This window comes from Camponotus vicinus, unplaced genomic scaffold (genome assembly GCF_025532165.1).
Source record: "Camponotus vicinus isolate PSW18456_S1 unplaced genomic scaffold, iyCamVici1.0 SCAF_2, whole genome shotgun sequence".
NCBI classification, from domain to species: Eukaryota; Metazoa; Arthropoda; class Insecta; order Hymenoptera; family Formicidae; genus Camponotus; species Camponotus vicinus.
The window spans coordinates 9395757-9420099 of record NW_028141956.1 but is presented as its reverse complement, the minus strand read 5'-3'; the positions used below and the strand labels follow the sequence as shown (position 1 = coordinate 9420099).

Here is a 24343-nt window from a genome sequence, read left to right as displayed (position 1 = left end):
TTCCATGGGAATTTACCCACGATTAACGTTTGCGTGTAGAGAACATGGTCGTTTTTATTCACAATTATAAAAGCGAATTAATTACATTCTTATATGAGGCGTTCATTTCGAAAAAAATACTCTGTATATAGACAAAGCGATATTTGAGATATTTTTTATTATAGATCGCATCTCAGCTTATACTCATACTTTATTCATTTCATATAAATTCATGATCTTCTGACACTTGATCCACGTCATTTATAAAATAAGCGACTCGTATATATTCATGGACAGATATAACATTCTGGTAATTCATTATGTAAATGCGCGAAGTTATTACAAATTGCGTTATTCTCAATTAAAATTGATACATATAACCGCTATTATGCCCGTGTTATATTAGCGCGCACAAGAGTGCTTTAAAATCTTAGTTTGAACGTAAGGTCCACTAATAATAATTAAAATAGGGATGGTAATATTTTATACAAGGCTGCGGTGAAATTCTTAACTGTAAATAAATCATGTACAAATCGTTTGGCTAACACAAATTGTGTACATACATAGTTTGTTATTTTTTTTCTTACAAACCATAATATTTAAGTTTCTCTTATTACGAATCGTAAATTAACAGGTAAATGATCAGATATACCCGCGCGATTTCTATACTTTATATAAATTATAGCATTAAATTCTAACGATAGCATAAATTTTTATGTCGTGTATAATAATGTAACATGAACAGTGATAAATATCTCACGTACGTGAAGAAATAAAAGTTTAAATAATTTCTCGCGTTTTCAATCAGAAGTAGAATTAATGAGATAATATTGCGGACAGTTGTGTGTGTGTGTGTGTGTGTGTGTATGTGTGGGATGTGTCTGTCTGTAATATAAAATTATTCTCAAATTTATACGTAAACATGTTAAAAAATCATCATAAAAAATAAATCCAAAAAATTACCGAATACTACGAAATTATTTTTATTTGATTCGTATCGTGCGTTGCTTGTTCATGTTCGTGAGCATCAACGAAATGTAAGAAGTCAAAAGATCGTCCATCTTATAACCCAGCGAGGTTTCACATAAAAGTTTCGAACCTCGTACAAGATTTCCTATCGTCATGTGAAAATAAGTATTGCCGGACGACCAATTAGAGATTCTCGTAAAAGGATGTGTAATCAATATGTCCTAGAAATACATGCATAATAAAATTATCATAACAACCAAATTACTACAATAAAAATAGATCATGCACTAATTGTTAATATACGATGTGTCATTTTATAGTTAAACGTATACTTTATAGACAAGAGAAGAAAAGAGAAAAAAGAAGAGCAGCAAGAAAAGAGAAAGAACAGGAAGAAGGGAAGAAAGAAAAAAAGAGAATAGAGAGAGAAGAATAGAGAGAGGAAGGGAGTAAAAAGAGAAAAAGGAAGAAGAGAAGAGAAAAAGCGAAGGGGGAGAAAGTTATCTTTATTACCTTTGATTGAGGATGTATTAGACTCACACCATGTTTGTTGATGGCGATTAATAGTAATTCGGGATAGTTTGGTTCCGTGCTTTGTTTCACTTCGAAAAACGCGGAACCGAATGTCGGCCATCGATATACGATTTTTAGGAATGTGATTTTTGCATCCTCTGGACTCATGCCTATGATGAAGTAAGTCTTGATGAAAAAATCTACTCTTTTTTTTACAATACACAAGCTATTGAGTTATCTGTGCTTTTTACTTACCAGCGTCTTGATTATAAGCGGCGATTATCGATCTTTTCCAATCATTAACAGTCTGTACTTTGATCAAGTCTCCTGGTATGAGTTCTCTCAACATTTGTCTGAAATTAGTCGATATTTTTCTCTCATGTTTTTATCAGAAATTATATAATGTATCGAGAAATACTTACGGAATTGCTTGTAATTCTTGTTTGTTTTCGCCGAATCGTACTCTATATACCAGAGCTGCTAATCTCGAGGCTTCTTCCTTCATACACTTATGATAGCCTACATACATTGAGGAACAAAAATGCGTGAAACATGATTTATAATTATATAGTACATTGCAATTATATAGTATTATACAATTAAATATCGATCATTATTTACCTCTTAGCAACTTGGGGAGTTCTTGATGGAAATGGAAAATTAAATCGGCATTTCTGTCTTTACCAGGAACTGTATTTGTCCAAAGCTTTTTCATAAAGAAGACTTGATATGTGAATTGCGGCAGAACCCCTATGGATAATCAATTGATTAATATGTAAGAAAAATAATTCCTATTAAAAGTTGCAAAGAAATACGTACCCTCACGTGACGGTCTAGCTTTCCTGATCCAATCGGTTAAATGTCGTACGAAATCAAAAAAGAAATCTCCTTCTGGGACAGAAATGACTTTATCGGCGATTTTAACAAACAAGCTAAAACCTTCGGCCGATCGCAGATTGAGTCTCTGCGCAATGTTTTGGCAAAAATCTTTCGCTCTAGTAGATGAGTCAACTTCGAACGCCTATAAATGGAAATGTAATGCTTAAATAATTGCCAAGAACAAAAAATTGCTAAAATTGCTTAGTTTAAGTTTAGATAAGATAATTAAATAATAAGATACGTGCCTCGTCTGTATCGTCTGGAAAATAGACCTTGTGAAATATTTGCGTGGTTTTATGCTGGATAGCTTCTACTTCCACTTGATGCGGCGGATATTTCCGTTGGCCATTACGCAAGGTCTTCTGTAATCTTTGTAAAGAGTCCTGTGATATAGGATGACGTCTTGTACGCAGGAACAGAGTTAATTCCTAAAATGAAGGATAAAATTAAGAGTACATCATTGAATTTTCATCAAACATGTTATTGATAATATCTTATGGAGGAATTTAATTTTTATTCGAAAAAATTTAATGATTAATGTAATAACTGCATCGTACTTTCAAGAGACTTTGACTGCAAATAAATAGTCCAGTGGCCAGCCACATTAATTCCCACCCCCGCTCTTCACTCAATCTGTTGCGATTATCGGTGAGCTGTTTCATAATCTGACAGTAAATTTCATCCCGTAAAATCTCGTTCTTCAATGGTCCGTCAAAAATTAAATCCGTGTATTCGTTGCCGATGCGCGGCCGTTTTGTTGGTAGATCGCCCATATACTTCAAAATAGCGTTAAAGGCAAAGCATGCTTCTTCGGCCAATTCCTCTTTGGACACGAGTTTCTTTAGAAGTGGTTGCTTTAATGGTTCCCTGGAGTGATGCCATAACTCGTCTGTATGACCACGTCGTGCAGATGTTAAAGTTAGCGTCTTCGACATTGTTCTTTTTGGCGGTGTTCTAAGATAAAAATAATTAGAAAATTATCAGTTTTACTCGAGAATATAAGATGTAATATTTCTATTTACCGGAAATGATCGATTGCGTATTCTAGAAGAGTGTGAGGCTTGTCGCGCGAATCCACACCGTTTATCTGCTGTGGATAGAGCTTACGAGTACTCTCCGTACTTTCGATGCTGAACAAGGCCTAAAAATTAAAATTTTTGTTATGCGACAGAATAAAATTATAGTAAAAAATATATAAAGATACAGAGCAAGAAAAAGAGAGAGAATATACTAATATAAAATATAAAAATTAATTTTTCTTGGAATTTATGCTCTGTTTATTGTATCTTTTACTAGTCCGAGGAATTTAAATTGTATAGAATATTAGAAAAAGATAGAAAATTTATAAAAGAAAAAAATACAATATAATATTGATAAGTAAGTTATTTGAATTATTTTCTCGGAAAAAATTATTCAAAATCTACAACTTTTATAATATGAAAATTATCCATACATTATCGTACCAATATATCGTTAGGTGGTTTCGTTAAGGAAGGCAAAACATAGACCGTTTCAGCCGGAAAATCACCCTTTTCGCCGGTCCTCTCGCAGGCTCCGATACACCATCCTGAGTTAAGCACTGTCTCGCCGGTGCTCTCATCCTCGAGGATAATGAGATCGCCTTTTTGAAAGTTCAAGAACGATGAGGCCTCACCCGGTGGCTTGTAATCCTGCAGAGCTATAACGAATTTGCTACGTTTCTTCAGTCCCTCCAAGAAATACACCACTAAATCGCGAATGTCCTCCGCATTTGGGCTTTGGAACGTAAACTCTTCCCCTCGTACCGTTGACAAACTGAATGTTTGTGTAAACATCTTGTTTGTTCTGCAAAAGTGTCGTCAAGTTTAGAGTATTTTATGATTTTCAACTTAATTTTAGTAGTGTTACGCGTTACATACTTTTGACTAGATACGGTGGTAATTTCAGGGAAAGATAATTCCAGGAGTACTTGCTCCTGATCGTCAACGACATATACTCCGGTCCAATTGACAGCTATAATAACGTCGTTCTTAGGCAGATTTGGTCCGGAATTTCTATAAGCTTCGTAGAAACGAGAAAACAATAAAGGCCACTTGAACTTTGCATAGCTGACTATATCCTCTTTAACGCGTAATGCTGGTACCTTCTCTTTTAAGTAGTAACTCTAAAAATAAAACGTTAAAAATATCGATTTACAGATTGTCCATCATTAGAATCTTAACATTTTTCGTGATTTAACATTTTAAAATTTAGAAAAAAATATTTTTTTTTTATTACATGAAATTTCTCTCTTTCAAATGAAGAATTTCTTATTTGCTTATTTTATATGTATACACTTTTATGGAATAATATAATATTAGATTTTTTTTATAGAATAACATAATATTAGAATAATATTTAAATAAAATGAAAATAAAATAAAATTGTACATATAAATGTTGTATTTATATATGTTCAATTTATCTATTTCAATTTCTTAATAAAATTAATTAATACTCTTGTACACAAGTCTTTTATCCTATTGGAATAAATCATATACGACTTGTTTATTGAAATTTTCGTTTAAAATTTACCTTCTTGTACGCCTGCAAGACGAGATGTCCCCATCGATCGATCGCTTTGTCAATTCCCGTTAGACAATAATCCGGTATGTAATTGGGCAGAAGGGTGTACAGTCGATCGATGTTCATGTCAGTGTGGTATTCTATGTAATATTGCTGCGCTGCAATCATCGCTAAATCTTCCTCTTTGTCACAACGATATTCGCCAAATTTGACACCGCGCACCACCTGCTGATAAATTAGATTCGTGGCCACTTGATCCTCGGTTGGCTCATGCCAAGGTGCAAAGATTTCCTTCCTGAAGAATAATCTCCATGGAGCATTTCGCTCCTGAGCACCTTGCTCCTTGGCGTACTGCTCGCACTGAGAAATAGCATCCATCACATGATCGCCACCACTGCCCAGAGATGACACCTTGTCAAATAGAGCGATGTACAAAGAGAAACCGAATTGGTCCCTCAACGAAATCTTATCGGAAAGCTGATTACACAATTCTCTAGCGGTGGTAGCGGAATCTGCTAACAGCGTTTTTGTGTTACCATCCATGAAAGTGATCGGCAACATGATCGGCTTTTTCGATTTCGTAGCCTGAAGTTCCAACCAGCTTGGCGGCTGATTGCGCGTGCCGTTGTTAAAAGTTCTCCTCAATCTGTCCTCGCAATAGGGTGCATAACCGGGTGGTCCCTCTCTGATAAAGGCTCGCAGATAGTGGACGAATTTCTCCGAGGGCGCGAAACAGCCGACGCAGAGGGATAGCAAGATCCAGCCTCGTGCGTGCGACGATTTAGATGGATTGTTGGTCAGTTGTTTGCAAATCTGACAGTATATTTCATCCCGCAATTCGGCGCGCAATATACCATGGCCAATGATGAAATGCAGCTTCTCGAGATTCGATGTTGGTCTAGCTTCTAACCAGGATTGATAGCTATCGGCAGTATATTCATCTTCCTGCAATTTTCTTCGCACGTCCTCGCCTAGCTTGTTCTTTCGCTTTAAAGTTAGCGACACAAGCTTGTGCCTGATGGAACGTGGTTTTTGTTTGAGGAATGTTTCCTGTAAATGACACAAATATAAAGTATGAGAGTCTTTTCCTCATATTAATGTAATCAATGTATCTAATATCAATTATAAAGGAAGAAAGACTTCCATATATACGTACAGGGTCCATGCCCATCATCTGAGCCTCCTGAAACTCTTTGCTCCTTATAAAGTTCCGTCCAAGCGTTGCTGTTACCTTCGACATCACCGAAGTCGTGTCTCTGTCCATAGTATGAAATCGCGGCTCGGGTAAATCGCCCGTAAATCGAAGTATAGTTATCCACAGAGCCTGAGCGGCCAATTGGTCACCTTGCGTATGTAATGGTAATAATGGATGTTTGAGCGGCTTTCTCGAATACTGGTGCGTGATATTGCCTTGAAAATATGTGGCCGCGAATTTCTGGAATTTAAATTCAGATAAATCCTCCTCATCCTCCGAGGCCATTTGAATCGGGCTAAGTATCTCTTGCTGATCGGCTTTTGGCGCAGGAAGATCCTGTAACAAATAAAAAATTGTATCTTCTATGCATTGAGGAAATTTTTTTTATTATATTACTATTGAATAAATATAAAATTTTCGTTATATTAAATTTTTATGAATCAAAATTATTTTTATTTATCTTATTTCCTCACCGATTATTTGTAATCAACTTTTAACAAAGAAATATGAAAACATTATGAGAAAATATGAAAACTTACGTTAAATACAGATGTTTCTCTCGCCGGAGTCGGAGCCTCGCTGCTAGAATCTGGCAAGAAGTCAAACATAGCTTCGACTAGTTTACTATCATCGACCGGTTCGTCTTGCTTCTTGGCTGCATCGTTAATTAAATTTTTCTTAATTTCCATTCGTCGTCTATCTTCGAGCTCCATTTCGATTTCTTTCCGCTCTAGCTCTTGCATGCGCTCCTGAAATTGATACACGCAATGTCATAGAATTCATAATAATTACATGAATTATGATCGTGACTCGCACTATAAGAAACTGGTCAAAGTTCTCGACAGATAATTAATGTTTTCGCTGTAAATATGAGATCTCGCTAGTTCTTATCCTATTTTTATATATATATATGTATAACGAAAATAATATAAATAACAAAAGAAGTTTACTTTTTTTATTATGATTTAATACTAGAGAGAATCTTTTTTTTATTTTCTATAGCTATAGGAAGTAAAAATTCAATTTCTTCGTTAATTATAGTAATGAATGTAAGATAAGATACGTTTATTTTACCCTGTAATTTTGTTCCGCGATCTCCTTAGCTCGCTTGTTACCCTGGTCCTTCAGTTCGCGTTCTTCCTTCTTTCTTAATCGCAGTGCTTCTATATGCAATCTATACTCATATTTGATTTTCTTGTATCGTCTCTGCGCGATCAGTCTTCTCACGTGCGCCTGTATCTTTACTATAGCCCACAACTTCTTCTGGTACATCTTACGCACTAGGTGACCCCGTGCTCGCGCCTGAAGTGCTACGATATGGCCGCGCAAGTGCCTGAATCTATGTGACAATACACGCGACCTGATGAGCGCCTGTAGTCGCATGTAACCGATTCGCATACGTTTGTATCGTTGACGTTGAGCGTAGCCTCGCCAATACTTCTGTACGATCTTTGCCGCCGTTCTCATCTTCAAAAACCTCCTCCTATAGACCCAGCCGCGAATGTTGCGCTGTAATATCAGGATCTTTCGCGTCAGTACGCGGTCGCGTTCCTGCTCGAGGAAGAGGTCATGAGCATCTTTGAGAAAAACTTTGGTGTGCCCAAGCTGATAATCTGATCGACCTAACACCGCATGACAAATTTTTGAAGTCGCCGTACGACAGTCCACCTAAGATTAATGATGCAAATTTTTTAATGTAAAAGAATTAAGAGAAAAGAGGAAGAAGAGTATATGTGTACATAAGCGTGTTATTAACAAAAAAATAATTTATCTGACAAATTATCTACCTTGTGCGCGGGTGGAATACCCGAGATGAGAAATCGGTATCTTTCCACAAACTCGGGGAAGGAATGACGAATAGGATAACCAGCACGACGAATCCTGATAGTTTCCATCATGCCGGAATATCTTAATTGTCGACAGCAAAGACCTCGATCGAACATCTAAGGTTAAACTTGTGTTTGTAAGATTGTTATAATATTAGGACAGAATCACAAGTAAAATAAAAATATTGTGAGAGAATGTTTACCATTGGTTTTTTATATTCGTTCGGTTTGATGCATCTTATGAAGAAAGGTTGGCAACTGGACAGAGTCTTCATGAGAGAATCCAGCGATTTTTTAAATTGTGTCGATAATGTGGGTGCTCTCTTCCTAGTTTCCGATCCCATTCCAATATCTTCGACGAAACAAGCTTGGAGAAATTTATTCGATGATATGTGAATAAGCTGCAATAGATCCGCGCTGAATGTATCTCTGTTTTTCTCTAGAAAACTCCTCGTATCGTAAAAGACAACCCCCGCAAAATGATTTAGGCCGAAGGATGTGTTGATGTCTGATTTAGGTTTCAAGTAATTTCTATGACTACCGTGAGTTTTGTGAATTTTCGCCAACATGGTTTGATCTGTACCCTGAAAAAAAATGATATACATTTAAAGTTACGAATGGATTTCAGATACATTAAATTATCTGAAGTTTATAAAAAAGTGCATTCGTACTTTCGGAAATTTCGATTCCTCATCAATAAGAGCCATAATGTTGAGCTGCTTAATCGCTATCAGATCTAAAGCGTCCTGGTTATCGACGAATTCTATATGCTGCCAATTTATGGCTTCGTGATTATACTCTTCTTGTTCCAGTTTGAATATATGTTGAACGAAGAATTGCTGGAGATTTTCGTTGGCATAATTGATACAAAATTGCTCGAAGCTGTTGTGATTGAAATTCTCGAAACCGAAGATATCTAATACGCCTATAGCGCTACGGGAATTGTTCTTTGGCCTATATATGGCCTCGTTAATTTTCTTTACAATGTGTATAAATAATCGGCCATATATACCTTTCACGAACGCGTCTCTGATGTCGACCGATTGATCTCTCGACAATGTGGAAACCTATAAATGATACAATTTCGACAGGATACGTTGTGACAATTCATTTCTTGATTTTTACTCACAATCTTACATAGAAAAAAAATACTTACTACTGTCTCACCGTGTGCAAATATAGTTCTGCGAGTGAGCGCATCTATCAAAGATTGTGCTGGTACTCCTAGTAAATATGCCACTCTATGTACATTCGTTTGTTCTGTTATCTCTGTAGCATCCAAATTATCTAGAAATCATGAATGAAAGAATTAAATCTGTCCTAATTTCAACGACATATTTGAAGGAGAGAGCGATTCGATGCATCTGTTTATATTCACTGTCAAGAATCGTCGAAGTGTCTTCAGTTCTCTTCAGTTTCTCGCGTATGTCTGCGTGTGTTACTGCGAGAGAGCGAAAGAAGCGCAACGAGCATTCGTTAGATAAATCGTGCGATGAAACGAACGCATGTCAAAAAGCACGTGACAATATCGAAAATGAGAATTTACTTTAGTTATTCTTTTTTGTATTAATTATGTAACATGTGGAAGACTAACAAACTTCTTGATTAATTTATCTCGATATCTATTCCTATATTTCGAGAATTATCCTACAATTTAATAATTTGCATAATTAACTTTCATACCTACGACAGTGGCTCTATACTTTATATTGCCCATGTGTAACAAAGCCGCAAGCAATTTAAGCACTTCCCAAATTTCCATATCGGAGAATAGCAGAACCTTCATAGCCGATCTTATGTCGGCGAATTCAGCTGCATCGTCGCGTCCTTCGCAAGTAATACTGCCACCCTGAAAATAAAAATAACAATTATGTATATTGATAGAGCACATGTGCAATATATGAAAGTGAAATATACGAAAAGAAGCATTTTTATTTTCTTTTATATAAAGTAAAACATTATATTATTATATAATACTATATAATATTACAATATTTTAGTCACAGATACAGCATAATATATTTAGATAATGCATATAATGTATTTAAAAATATGCAATGACAAACTTGTCATTTAATCAATTAAATTTTTTTTAATACATGAAATATTTGAATACATATGTCTTGCTTTTCATATATTTTTACAGAGAAAATGCGGTATTAATGTTCGTGAAAATATATATGGAGATGTATACTAAATTTATAAGGAAAGATAATTTAAGAAAACTATATTATATATATATATATATATATATATATATATATATATATATATATATAATATAGTTTTCTTAAATTATCTTTCCTTATAAATTATGTATATATATATATATATATATATATATATATATATATATACACATTTATTTGTATTAGTTTTATGTCTTATTATTATATTAATTGTACTTACTCCTATGAGATATTTGTACGTAGATGCATCCTCTAGTTCGAGTTTTTGTTTCTCTTCCCTTGAAAGGCCAGCTAACATGCAATAAAAAATATGATAATTTCTCTCATCCAAGCTTTGAGATACGATCCGTGACTTTTCTAAAAGATATTGCTCAATCTTGGCTCCTTCTATTACGCCTTGCTCGTTGAAATGAATATCGATATATTTGCCAAAACGGGAAGAGTTATCGTTTCTCACGGTTTTTGCATTGCCAAAGGCTATAATAAAGTATCGTTTAATCATTTATTAATTAATTCGGGTTTTAATTTAAACACAAGTTGATTCTAATATTACAATTTTACCTTCGAGTATGGGATTCGCTTCTAAGATTTGCTGTTCGATCCATGAATGTTTTCCGCTGATCGCTGCTAAATATTGTAGAATTAATTTCGTACTTTCTGTTTTTCCGGCTCCGCTTTCGCCGCTAAAGTAAACGATTTTTTTCATTAATAATATGAAGAAAAAGACTCGTATGAATTATAATATATTTTGCACTTATAACGTATGTTCTTTTATAACATTTGTTGTTTTATATACAGGGTGTATCAGACCACCCGTGCCAGCCAAATATCTCGAAAACCAAGAACGGTAGATAAAAATATTTCAAACAAAAGTTGTAGGATTCCAAGTAACTATATTTATTATAGTGTTTTGGAAAGCTCTCGAGATGAGCTGCAAGAATATGCAATAAAAAGTAGGCAGTTCTATTTAAGAAATTTAAGATGACCTTCACGTGACCTTAACAACGCTATTCAAGGTCGTACCAATATTACTATTTAATGCGTTACTTGAAACCCTACAACTTTTGTTTGAAATATTTTTATCTACCGTTCTTGGTTTTCGAGATATTTGGCTGGCACGAGTGGTCTGATACGCCCTGTATTTTTGGTAATATCTATTTATATATTATTAATTATTTTAAAAATAATAAATATGCTTGAAATATTAATTATCGATCTTCTTCGTGAGCTTTGTTTATCTAACAAAAAGTCATTTAAAGTAATTAATCATCAAGCGATTTGTGAAGTCGTGCATCATGATAAATTGTCTTTGACTTCCGCTTTAGTGTCACGTAGAAAGCCGAACTCTTTCGTACCTAATTACTATGCACTGATCCTGGCCATATCGGTTCATGTGCGCATAACTATTATCGCCGATGGCGAATATGTGAGGTGGCAGCTCCCCGATTTTACGATCCTTGTAGAGTTTGATTTGTTCCGCGGTATAAATAGGCAGTATCTGATATGGATTGACGGCGACCAGAATGGAGCCTGTGTATGTCTGTAAAATTATTATGTTACATTGTATTTGCGGCGTATTTATGCACCCGCCTTTTGTTCAATCGATCGTCCTTGATACAATAAGATACTTACGTAAATGAGATTCTCGTTGTAACGTATTAATAAATTTCGCAAAATTCCAGCTTCATGGAGGTCTCCTAAACTGATCATATCTTCTACACCTTGCACCGAGGTGGCATGCATGGCCTTTATCCGTCTCTCTGGTGTTAACCATTGTTCCTGTAGAGTTATTTTCTGGTTAATAAATTTAAATGGAACGATTGAGTAGGAAAATGTGAGCAACCAAATTCTTTACATTCTTTATGGTCAAATTTTATTTTATTTTAGCGAAACTTCTGTCGGTGGATATTGTCATTAAAAAAAAAATTTTAGAATTTTTCTAAATAAATAGTATCCAATTAATCTAAAATATCGATAATAAGTCAAATTTGCTAAAAGAAACAAAATAAAATAAAAATTGATTTTATTTATATAATTTAAGATTTAAGATTTAGAATCTAATTTTTAAAAAATTTAAAATTTTAAAATTTAAAGTTTATTTTAAGCTTATTTATGTATTGAAATAATGATTTTTATTAGAGACTTTGATATATATGTATCACGATTTTTGATTTTTGTTTTCTATTTTGGTAGAAAAATTAGGAATGTAATGGATTTAGATTTGGAGATTAAAGTTTGAATATTTGAATGTTCAAATGTTTATTTCATAATTTTAATTTTATGTTTGTATATTTTTATGTTTGAAAGTTCTTATAAACCGATCTGTGAGTTTTTGTATTTAAGTATAAATTATGTATTTAAGTTTTAATGTAAAAAAATAAGATATATGAAAGAAATATTGTCAAATAAAAAAATATGCAAAATGTAAACCAGAAGCTATCCATAGCCGTAAAGCAAGAATTATATACATATATATGAATAATAATAAAATTTCAAATTTTCAAATTTTTTCGTAAAATATATTTGCAATTAATCAAAAAACTGTAAAAAAAAATTGAGAGATTTTATTTCGTAATTCATAAAATCGTTTGCGTTGTGTGTACTTTATAAATACCTTGTTATCGTCGTCCTTTACTTGGATACGTCTGCCTTCTGCTGAGATTACTCGCGCTCCGATCGCGACGTCAAATTCTCTTCCTGAGATTGGTTCTATCCATATATAATCCCCCTGCAAAGATCTCAATATATTTGCACGTCTTTCTTCACCAGGACAGATTATCGCGATATGATGTAGTTCATAATGGAAATTGTATATTTGTAACTTTCGTAAATGCATTTTCTTCCATGAAATTGCATTTAGTTCAGGTATGCACATGTTATTAGAAGCACATGATCTCTAGTGTGGAACACGATTATGTGATAACTAACTGATTAAATATTACTACGCGTCATCACACTAGGATAAACATGATAACTCAATGTGGTGTAATACAATACGAGTCTGCACATTTTTCAATTTACATTTATTTAAACATTTCTCTATTTAATTAACAGAGGATGTCTATTTGATTTTTATAAAAAAATTTCCTGGAAATTCCTTGATATTCCAAGTATTTTTGTTCAAAATTTCAGATAAAGAGAATATCTCTTAAAGATTTTTTGATGCAATTTTTTAAAATAAGTTTTTTAGTTTTTAATACGTTTTGGAATACTTTGTAATACTTTGTACATACGTTTGTAATACTTTTTATTCATGCAAAGGAAAGATAAAGTTACTTGAATTTCAAGTGCTAGATTTGCAAATGAAGAAACTGAATAGTTTCCCTAAGAAACATTTTTCATTTGCATAACACTTTCATTTTTTATTACTAAAAATTGCAATAAAACATGTATTACATATTTTGTTAAAACATTGAATATATAAACAGAGATAGACATACATATTTATAATATATTTTAATTGCATAATTTGCTTGCCGAGTGTTTACAATATCAGAGTAAAATGGTCAAAAAAAGACTTTTTGTAAAAAATCTCTGAGTCTCGATAAAATTCTATAAAAATTCTTTGATTTTTCTAGGCACAAAAAATCGTAGAATTCCAAGGTTTCCTTGTTTTTCCAGAGAGACACTATTTAATTGTTATTCGGAAGTTCTCATTGTCCTCTATTTAACTAAGAAGCATTCGAATTGAGACAGTAATCACATGAAAGAAAAATATATTAATACAAGTTAGTTAAAAGGCTTCAAGGACCAAAGCATTAGTGAAATGTATGCGAAAGTAGAACGGTTATCTCACTTCATGTAGCAATTCATGTGAAAACGTTTATTTAATTTAAACACGACAAACGCTGCGTTTCAATCCAATTCAGATCCTTTTCAATGTCAGAAAACAAAGTAAAAGTAATAAGCATAAAATAAAAATAAAAGTGAATGAGCAAAACATAATAAAGTATACAAAGTTTCGGAAACGCAAAACAGAATAAAAGGTGCTTACAAAGTCAAAAAAGTCGGAAGCAAGAAATATATTATACCTGCTTCTATTTTTATTAATTTTCTTAATAGTTATTCAGGAAGCAATTTCCACGTATGCCTACGCTACTGTTAGATATGTACGACATACATGTAACCTAAATAATTGTCGAAAGTAGTGAACGTTAGCGTTATACTTGGACGCGGTAAATCTTGCGTTAATCAATGTAATTCACGTTAGTAGTACACGTTGTTGAGTAATTTACAAGTTGGCTAATATGGATTTTTATGGCAATGAAAAATTCTCGCGTTCGTGAATATACGAAAAACAAGAAGTAAGTCAATCGATCAACGCGAGATATGGAATTCGCATTAACGCGAAAGAGTATCAGGAGTCTAAATGGAGTTATGATGTACCGTTGTAATAACTGTATGCTTTACCATTCGGCGCGATGCGCGGCGCGAACGAGTAAAAAGGATTATTTCGCCATTATTTGCTTTTCTTTTATATCGATCGCTCTTCCAATCTTATCGAACTGCGTCCCCCGTTAGATTGATTCGCTTTCTCTTTGCTTTCGTTACTATTGGCACTTGTAATTAGATCAGAGGAGCATCGAGGATTGCATCGCGCTTGAATTTCACACACGTAATATGTAACATTAATGGAGTGCATTTATTTGAATGAGATATTTCAAGATTATTGAGTTTGCATTAATCCTTTGAGAATGGCAGATGTTTTGAGATTTTTCTTCAAAAGACGGTGAACATATATATAGTTAAGTTATTAATTTTAATCATAAGTTTTTAATTTTAATCGATACATATCGCATTTTTTATGTTTGTCACTCATTCCTAAAATTTAAAATTTTCTAAAAATGAAATTAATTTAGTGGAGTCCAAATAATCAGAGAAATTATCAATCAACATGCGCGACATCAATTGGAACTGTAAAAAAGACAAGAAAACATCCGAAGAAACTTATTGATTTCTCCTCTCTTATTCAATCTAAGCTTTAATAAAAAAAGAAAATAAAGAAAATGTGTCGTTTATGTCAATCAATAAGAAGAGAAAAGAGAAGATATGTAGATTATCAGAGTCAAGATATGTAGAATATGATGTTGATTTCTATGTGTAACTGATTACTTCAAAAAATATCATATATTTTAATTCATTTTTAGTCCAAACTGTTTGCATTAAATAAATACCTTTTATAAATTTTGTAAAAGTTTGATTTTTCAAAAAATAGTCAAGAGTTAAAAAAACGTTGACAAATAATAGTTTTTTATTACTCAATTATGATTATTCATATACCATGGTTTAAATTAATTTTCAAGCGAGCGAGCAAGAAAGAGAGAGAAAGAGAAATTATATTAAAAATTAATTATATCGGAAATTATTAAAAAAAAATAAAACTATATATATATATATATATATATATATATATATATATATAATATTATTTAAACATAACATTACACATATAGCATTTTGATATATTTGTTAATCAAACGCGATTGAAGGTTTGGCAAGCGTACGAAAGTAAAACTGCTGGTGGAAGCAAAAGATAGAAGGGGCTTTTATTTCAAGACGAGGAACGGATGAGCTCTTTCGATGTTCCGGTGAAATGAATAATCGGAACGTATACGTGTATCAAGTGTACGATCTCCGACTTCATAGCACACGAAGACTCGTGCCACACATGGATACTGCACGCTAACATCGATGCAAACAGTTGCAACATACGGAACTGCATCACGGAGCGTTTCGTGCAGTGGGAGTTCGATGAGCTTTAATGAAACCGTCTTGCTTAATTTAATTGCAGGTTACTCACATTTGACAGATAAGAAAATGAGAGAAACCAATAGCAAAAATCAATTTTCTTTCGAGACGATGATTTTTATCATCATTTATGCTTAAAACAAGAATTGTTTTGAAATATTTTGCGCTTTAATTCATTATAAATCAAGCCAAAAGTGGAAACTAATCTTTCAAAATTTACAAAGAACACGCATTTCGACAAATAATTCAAATAAATCTTGTATAATTAATTCATGCAGCTTACGTTAGCGATATTGAGAAAAAATGAAATAAAAGCTATTTAAGAAGTCATTGTTCATCACGACTGTTTCATTATTGTTCTTCAATTTGTTTCATTTAACGTTCAAATTAGTTGTATCGAATGGATCTAATTCTTTTCCACGATAAGATGAGAGATAACGATACGGCATATAAGTAATTTCGTATTCCGTTATGCGACAACTACTAGTTTTGCTTGCACAAAATATGAAAATAATACTTGTTCACGAAGTAATAAAGAGCCATCAACTATGACATCAATTAACTGATCGTTCATCTCAAGAGTCGTATACCATCAATCGTTTTGATGAGATACACTTTTTGAAACTAGAAAAATATAAAGTCATTCGTCGAAAATTTTGCAATTGGCATCTCTATCACACACTAAATAATATCGATCTTTTTACAATTGATATTTAAAATATAAAAATGAAGTATTAATAGAGCATCGTTGTCGAAATTACAAGCATTCCATGCTCCGATATTTTTTATAAAATTTGATTGATTCGAATTGATATTTGAAGGATGCTTATATGGGATAGGAAAATATTTGCTAGAAATCCAGAAAAAAATATTCCACAAGATTGAAAGCTATAAGAGAGGCTGGGAAAGGACATATTGACTACTTTGACATATAACCTTGATAAAGAAAGTTTTGAACTTCCCACATGCATTGCATTTTTTTCTGGATCCCTAGCAAATGATTATTTTCCACCCGTGCATTTCATGTAAATTTGACGGAGCAACACGCTGTCGGTCGCCGACTTTCACTTATACAAAACGATCTTTCGTTTATGTATAATACATTGCATGTATTTACTGATATAAGAAAGGCAATGAACTAAATCCTCTTGATTTCTACAATCGTTTTGAACGCATGACAAGATACCGTAATTGATCGTCAGTTCTTTTTTTCTTTTCCTTTTTTATGTAGCGTGTGTTCTCGGCTGTTATTGCATATCAATTACGACAGCACAAGAGTATACACATTACAAAATATATAAATAGATCGAAAATTATTACCGATTATTAAATACCGCTAACTAAGCATACATGGCCTTGCACAATATTATGTGCAAATATTTTATTTTTTTCATTATCATTTATTTTTCTCATTGTATTTTTAATTATTAAAATTATATAAAATGAACTATATAAAATTATTAACTATATATATATTTTGTCTTTCTCTCAAAATTTGCTGCCAGTCGAGTGTCATTTCTCATATAATCAATTCATTGATAAAACGATTTACTTTGATACACCTTTATCATTAAACAATTAAAATATTTGATAAAATTAAAAATTAAAATTAAAATATCTGATACTATTATTTGAATATTGTTCAACGACTTGTCGACGCTATCAAATATCGAGGTTTGCATGTACTTTTAATTATTTACACATGACATTTTGAAAAATGTTGATTTTCTCTTTTTACGACTCGTGTGACATCGACGTGGCAATAATTTGAGAGGATAAGAAGAAGTTGTGTATGCAAAAAAAGATAAGAAATGTTTATTCGCTGCGCTGTCCGTCGAAATGACTACGTGAGCATTATTTAGCGGTACATCATTGTTTACAACGAGAGAACACGATGACTCCCGTTTGGTTATTTTCACTCGTCACAGATTCCTACTGACCGTGTTCGAGAACGACGAGGAAAGCGGTAAATGTAATGGATTAAACTGCGCGATATTGCAGCTTCATCGAATTTTGCTTAGTTTCGCCATTCGATTGATCGATGAATTCACACATAAATTTCTATCGCTTTTCACCTGCGAGAAATTGTTCGCAATATCCTCGCAGGTATGATTAACAAAGTATGGATTATGGCTGCAACAAAACGTGTATATGCATGGAATGTTCTGATATAATATGCTGTTATAATATGTTATCGAAATCCGTCGAGTAGAAATCTGTTAGATGAAAATGATAATTCATTTGTATAATATATAAGATACAACACAAAGTGTTATAAGGTGTTTTCTTTAAAACTTAGCATTTTATAAAAAATATTTCACGCATTGATAGGGTTTTGAAGGGAAAAAAAGTTGACAATCTTGCATTTTAAATAGGAAAAAATAAATTTTAAGTAAGAAAAAAATAGAAATTTACAATGAGCAACTCTATATTTTTTCTTCAAAACAATTATATATTTTCTTTATAATTGATTCCTCTTATGAGTTTATGCATAAAAGTATTCAGACAACATAATTAAAAAAATGAATATTTTATGGCATATTTCATAGTTTACGTAATTTATTACGTCGAATTAAAAGATAAAATATCTCGTAAACTATTCAATTTCTGATCCTCGTATCCTTGTAACTACTTTTATGTCGAATATTGCGAGAAATCGATTTAGTTAAGGAAAATTATGGTTCCATATTAAAAAAATAGGTTGATCTTTACATGATTTTAAAAAAATAATCTTAGTTAAAATTTAAGATTATCAACTTTTTTCTCTCTTAAAATTTTATTAATTTTATCTGAAACATTTTTGTATTAATATCAAGTTTTAAAGAAAATATTTTATATTTTCCTCCAATATAATATGAATATTATGTCAATATTATGTTATGTCCAATATTATGTCCAATATAATATGGAATATTAGTATATATAATATAAATATTATGTCAATTAAACATCAAGAGAGAAAAACCTACCCGTGTGACGATGACCATCTCTTAAGTCGTGGTTGTCGGCACTCCGCCTGGAAACAAAAAAAATATATAAGATTAAATCATATCGCATCAGATGTGCGTTTGTAATTTTAGCTTTAATAAGAAATTAAAGATTCTCTGCTGTAAAATTGGTAAAGATTTAGAAATGTCTATCACGAGTATTATATATATACATGTAACGTCTCGAGGGAAATTTGCAAGTTCGCAGGAATTCATTGAAACTGTTAGAGGAACTATGTAAAAGCACTCGAACTCTCGAGTCTCTCCGAGGAATTTGACGGTTACTGTGCATCGCACGCACGTGTCGTTGCATCTATTTCAAGAAAAAAAACATCCCTATAGACATCGGTCATGTCTGGCGGATCACCGTTACTATAGTAGCAGCGCAAACCTGTTCGCAAAAGTGGGTTAGATAGTTTACGTTGTCGAGCCATACGGCCTCGATGAGATCCGAGAGTCTTCTCGGGATCAATCTCTCATCCGGCACGCACAGCCATCTAATACTGTTCGAATACTGTCGCACGTTTAGATCGTCGAACCACGAATAAAATCAAGAAAAAAAAACGTTTTATAGCGATAATTTTAATGACATATTCCTGGGCTCAAATAAAACGTAAATCCGAGGATGAAGATGTCGAAACTATAATATTTTTTTAAATAGAAAGTTGACAAATCAGATAACTTAAAGTTCATTCAGAGATACAGTACATCGTATAGTATAATAAAAGCCTCGTTTATTATCGAAATAATTACACGCATGATATCAAAATGCTTCGTTGACATATTTAGTCATATTTAAATGCAAATAATTAGTATATTACACATACAGATAATAAAATAATTATATATAAAAATATTATAAAAAATTAAATGTGTAATGGATATGTATAACGCGAGCTGTTTAAACTATCATAAAATATCATATGTCGATCAACTTCCCTCATAAAAATGTTTCGTTCAATATCAATTGATATGCTATTTTTTAATATGCTGTAAGACAGATGTTATATAATTTGGCCATGCATAATAAAATGCGTAATAAAATATATTGATACAAATACAAAATTTGTTGGTTTACTTATTTCAACGAATTTTATCTATGCGGTTTTCTACAAGTTACTTACTGATGTAAAATAAAAATTTTAAATATTTAAAGCATTTTTAGTTATCTACGGAATTAGATATTTAGAATCATACGTATGTACATAAGTCACTAAAACATTTTACTACACTGATAATGGTTGCAAACTAGTCTCGCCAAAGTATATAATGTTTGACTAGTCCTTGTGCAGGTCTTATTTTTTACTAAATTGTAAGATCTTTTCAGTCTATATCTTTAGATAAAATAATTAAATCACATTCAGTTTAATCATAAAAATTAAAATCATATAAAAATTTAAAATTAATCACAGAAATTTATAGAATTTAGTCGTAGAACATTTATGAATTTTACAGAACAATCTTTGATCACTGCCTCTCGAAATAACTTCGATCAATAAGATATCCAACATTTAGCGTGCTTCGACCACAAAGAGTAAAAGATCAATGCGCGATGTGTAAACAATATTACATTATTTTTCTCACGTCTATACAAACCAAAGACTAGTTTTTACCAAGTAATGTAATACATATATATATAAATTGCAAGTTTAAAAAAAAATTTTCTAATATATTATATTATGAATTAATTGTGAAAAAAATTTATGATTTTATATAAGCTATATAATAATTATATTTATTACTTCTTTCTACGATAAACACACGTGTATGCGGTATATAATATATAATCTATACCCAGGATACGGTTCTATTCTTCGAAAAAAAATTGAGACGAATCATATTGATAGAACTCTATTGAAAAATTCTATTCTCTTCTTTCCGGATGAAATGCATCGGTTTGCGCTTGGCTGCGCAATACAATTTAGAAGAACGAACGGGGGTAAAAGACAGCTAGAAATATTACTGCTTGTAGATTGAACTTGTAGATTGAACGAATAAGTACATATGTTTCGCATTATTAGGATAGTTCCAGCAGTTTGTCTTTAGCGAAAAAATTGAATTTATTAGACTTAAAATAAAATAAGAGATAATAATAATAATAAAAAAAATGTATTAAAATAAAATCTCTATAATAAATTTAAATTTAGATTCTCAGGGACATAAGCATCCTTTAAGACCTCGAAGCAAAATTAGAGATTTTACAGCAATATTAAACTCGACTAAAAATTTGTCTAATTTTTTTATTGCCGCATAAATGTAGAAATATAATTTAATATAAAATATTGAATTATTAATTAAATATATATATTTTAAATTATATATTTTTAATATATATAATTTAGTATATATAATTTTTAATAATAATACATTAATATATATTTTTTAATATACATATATTAATAATATATTTTTAATTATTAATTTTATGTATATATGATTGAAAAGATTTTTTATTTGAACATTTAAAGAAAAGGAGCTTTAAGAGACGGCTCCACGTTTGTGTGAGAATACGATCATAACAAGACTTGCTATGATATTTTTTGATATTAATTACAAATATATATTTGCGTTACATCACGCGTGCAAATAATCTTTCAGCAATTCGCGAGTAGACAAACGGCTTCGTTTATGCGATCGAGCATTCCATCTTCTCTCTCAATATAAAATTGCATTTCAATTTCGTCCTTCATATTCCATCCTTCGATTTCTCTTACGTTAACGTGCAATGAGACTCGGCAATTTTTTAACACGCTTATTTATTGTACCGTTAATTAAAGAAGCAGAAATTTGGAATAGAACTATTGACGCACGTCGAGAGATTCTAGAGTAAATATTTGAGCTGTACAGGTATACGAATTACCATTGCTCTCTGAATTAAAATCGTTGCTTTCGTTTTACATACGCAGACATTCGTGTCTCGCCATGAACTTGAGGCACGGGCGTGAGCAGTCGCAGTCATTGACTTTGAAAATATCCGCAGAGAACGGTCAGTGGCGTAGAGCGCCAGGCACGCGAGCAGGAGACTTTAATGGGTGATCGAACGAGGCGCGTTTAGCGCCAGGGAAGCCTGTTAACTTATGCTTCTAATCCTCACACATGCATCCTCTACAAGAAAACTTATATATAGATTGACACATATATACATATATACTGTTCAAGAAGCCGTATTTCAAGTAATATTAGTATCAATCGTAATAAACTTTATAAATAAATTTAAAGAAACATGAAGGAAAAACCTTGATTTTGACAAGCGTGATATACATCTGCCTATTTATCTCTCTCTCTCTCTCCTTCTGTGTCAAAATCAATTACAAAAAGTAATAATAATAATAAATTTATAATTATATAATATATATATATATATATATATATATATATATATATATATATATCATAATAAATAAATTTATAATTTTTACAATTTAGTAACACATTAATATGCAAATCACAATATATTTCCACACATTACTGGTGCTTCGGTTATCGATATTTATCTATATCTCTTTCTTTCTCTTTTTTTCTGTCTCTCTCTCTCTCTCTCTCTCTCTCATGTGTGTTCTGAGTAGTAGTTGAATAATCAATTACAAAAAAATAAATTTATAATTTTTACGACTAATTAATGCAATAGTATACAAATCACAAGTGATATATTTTTCCATGAATTATTGATGGTAAAATATTGAATTAATATTTGCAAATCCAATATACATTAAAAAATTATTGAAAATAATGATTAGAAAAGAGTAATATTTACTATTCGAGAAATACAAATGTACTAACGTATGTATTGCAAAACTATAATGTGATAATATATGTAAAGCTGTAATGTGTTTGAAAAATCAGTTTATCAATAACTTTATCTCACATAGTTACATACTTATCTCTTACTATTATCACAGCACTACCGCGCGATATTCACGCATGACAATCCGAGCGACTCATTACGTTTTTTTTTCCTTTTTTTTATTGAGTCTAGTCATAAAAAGATTTATTCAACTCGTCGACGCGACATTTGTAATAAGAAGGTATAAAGTTTAGCGTTAATTGTAATTGCTCATCTTTCACTTCGCAATCTCATAATCTTTTTATTATAAAAAACCGGTGACCAAGAATTCCGGTGTTTATCGATAAACGCGACGCTAGATAAGACCGCTTTTTTTCCACGACAATCCTTTTAAAGCTCAAGTTGTATCGAAAAACTCAAATAAAAAAATTCGACTCTTCCCAAACTCTTAATAACGCCAATAATCCTCGAGTCCGAATCAGCAATGGCGCGTTCATGGACCGTGAAAAAAACGAAAAAGCGAAATTTTCGTCGCAGTTCGTACGCGTGTACTTTCGCTTTGTTCGTCCGGAACACGCGCCTTCGACCCGTTTGATCCCGATGATGCCCCGGGATAAGAATCTGACGGATCGGTCCTCGATCGCCGAAACAATCCAGCCCAGGAGGGAGCCCAGGAAAGGTGAGGAAGGAAGGAAGGGGGACCAGCGAATTTCCCCCTGCGTGAAACGGAACTTTGGACGACGTACCTGTTGCGAGTAACGAGAAACACGACGAGAGCGGCTTATACGTCGACGGCACGCTCCATTAAAAGGCACTTATACACTGGCACTGTACACTTCCGACGTGGTGGCGGGCAACTCGCTTCTCATGTCCGGTCCCTCCGGGGATCGGCTCCGCGATGATGATGACGAACGGGCGAGAGCAAGATGTACGCGCGAGATGACGGATCGAGGTCTCTCTCTCTCTCTTTCTCTCTCTCTTTCTCTCTGAGCGAATAGATGCGGGCAAAGATGAGGTAAGATCACCAAGGTGGTGAGATCGCGCGCGGGACAGCCGGTGGCGATTTACGGAGTCGTCGTTCCGGAGGATAGATTACGGTGAACCGGCACATTAATACGTCCGCTCGGCGAGCTTCGGCGAGGATCGGGTGTGCCAGGTACCAGAGGTAGACTAAGAGACCCAGACCGGAGGTAGTAGCGGAGTAATAAGCGCGCTTCGGGTTTCCCCACCGAACACTCGGCACGTCCGCGACTCGGTGAAGGGTACACCTCGCGTATCGTGGACGACAATACGGAGCCCGAACTCCGTGATTGACCGAGCGACTCTATCACCGGAGTTGCTTCCACGCCGCTTCCAGGTCACACCATCAGATAACAAGCTACTTGTGCGCTACGTCGTTCACCTGGCAGCCCCGTATCACCTGTTGCGATCGAATCGGCGCGCTTTATCGGCCGCGGTCTGTCTTATCGACGACGCAAGACTAATCGGCTATATAATTTATGTTTTTATAAATATAAAATATTTTGAACATTAATATTCAAAGAATAAATATATATATATTATATAAAAATAAATGTGAGGGAAATGTATAGGAACTTATGCGGTTATTTTCTTTTGCTTTACGTGCCTACGAAAGATCGTCCATTTTTACCATCTTGTATAAGAAGATGTATGTGTTGAACACACATATGTAGAAGTGAAAATAACAGCATACGTTACTTTAATTTTTTA

General features: G+C 32.9%; 1 protein-coding gene and 1 long non-coding RNA gene across 2 annotated transcripts; one reads left to right on the top strand and one right to left on the bottom strand.

Moving 5' to 3' along the window:
- Window positions 1-172: 172 nt before the first annotated feature.
- Window positions 173-23992, bottom strand: Ck (unconventional myosin-VIIa ck). The gene is made up of 27 exons (XM_083091615.1): window positions 23359-23992; window positions 18811-18857; window positions 12708-12821; window positions 11726-11872; window positions 11449-11633; window positions 10655-10776; window positions 10314-10570; window positions 9588-9753; window positions 9061-9191; window positions 8576-8971; window positions 8108-8488; window positions 7866-8021; window positions 7153-7746; window positions 6618-6827; window positions 6040-6414; window positions 4893-5933; window positions 4239-4483; window positions 3804-4164; window positions 3363-3481; window positions 2898-3294; window positions 2586-2768; window positions 2281-2482; window positions 2083-2211; window positions 1884-1980; window positions 1717-1814; window positions 1462-1631; window positions 173-1169 (listed from the first exon to the last, which is right to left on the bottom strand). Exons 2-27 carry the CDS (start codon window positions 18826-18828, stop codon window positions 963-965), a joined length of 6501 nt encoding a protein of 2166 aa, XP_082947741.1. The 5' UTR covers window positions 18829-18857; window positions 23359-23992; the 3' UTR covers window positions 173-962.
- LOC145967269 (uncharacterized) lies at window positions 14221-15150 on the top strand. The gene is made up of 3 exons (XR_014437327.1): window positions 14221-14397; window positions 14664-14837; window positions 14953-15150. It is a non-coding gene; the product is annotated as an uncharacterized LOC145967269 (long non-coding RNA).
- Window positions 23993-24343: the final 351 nt, after the last annotated feature.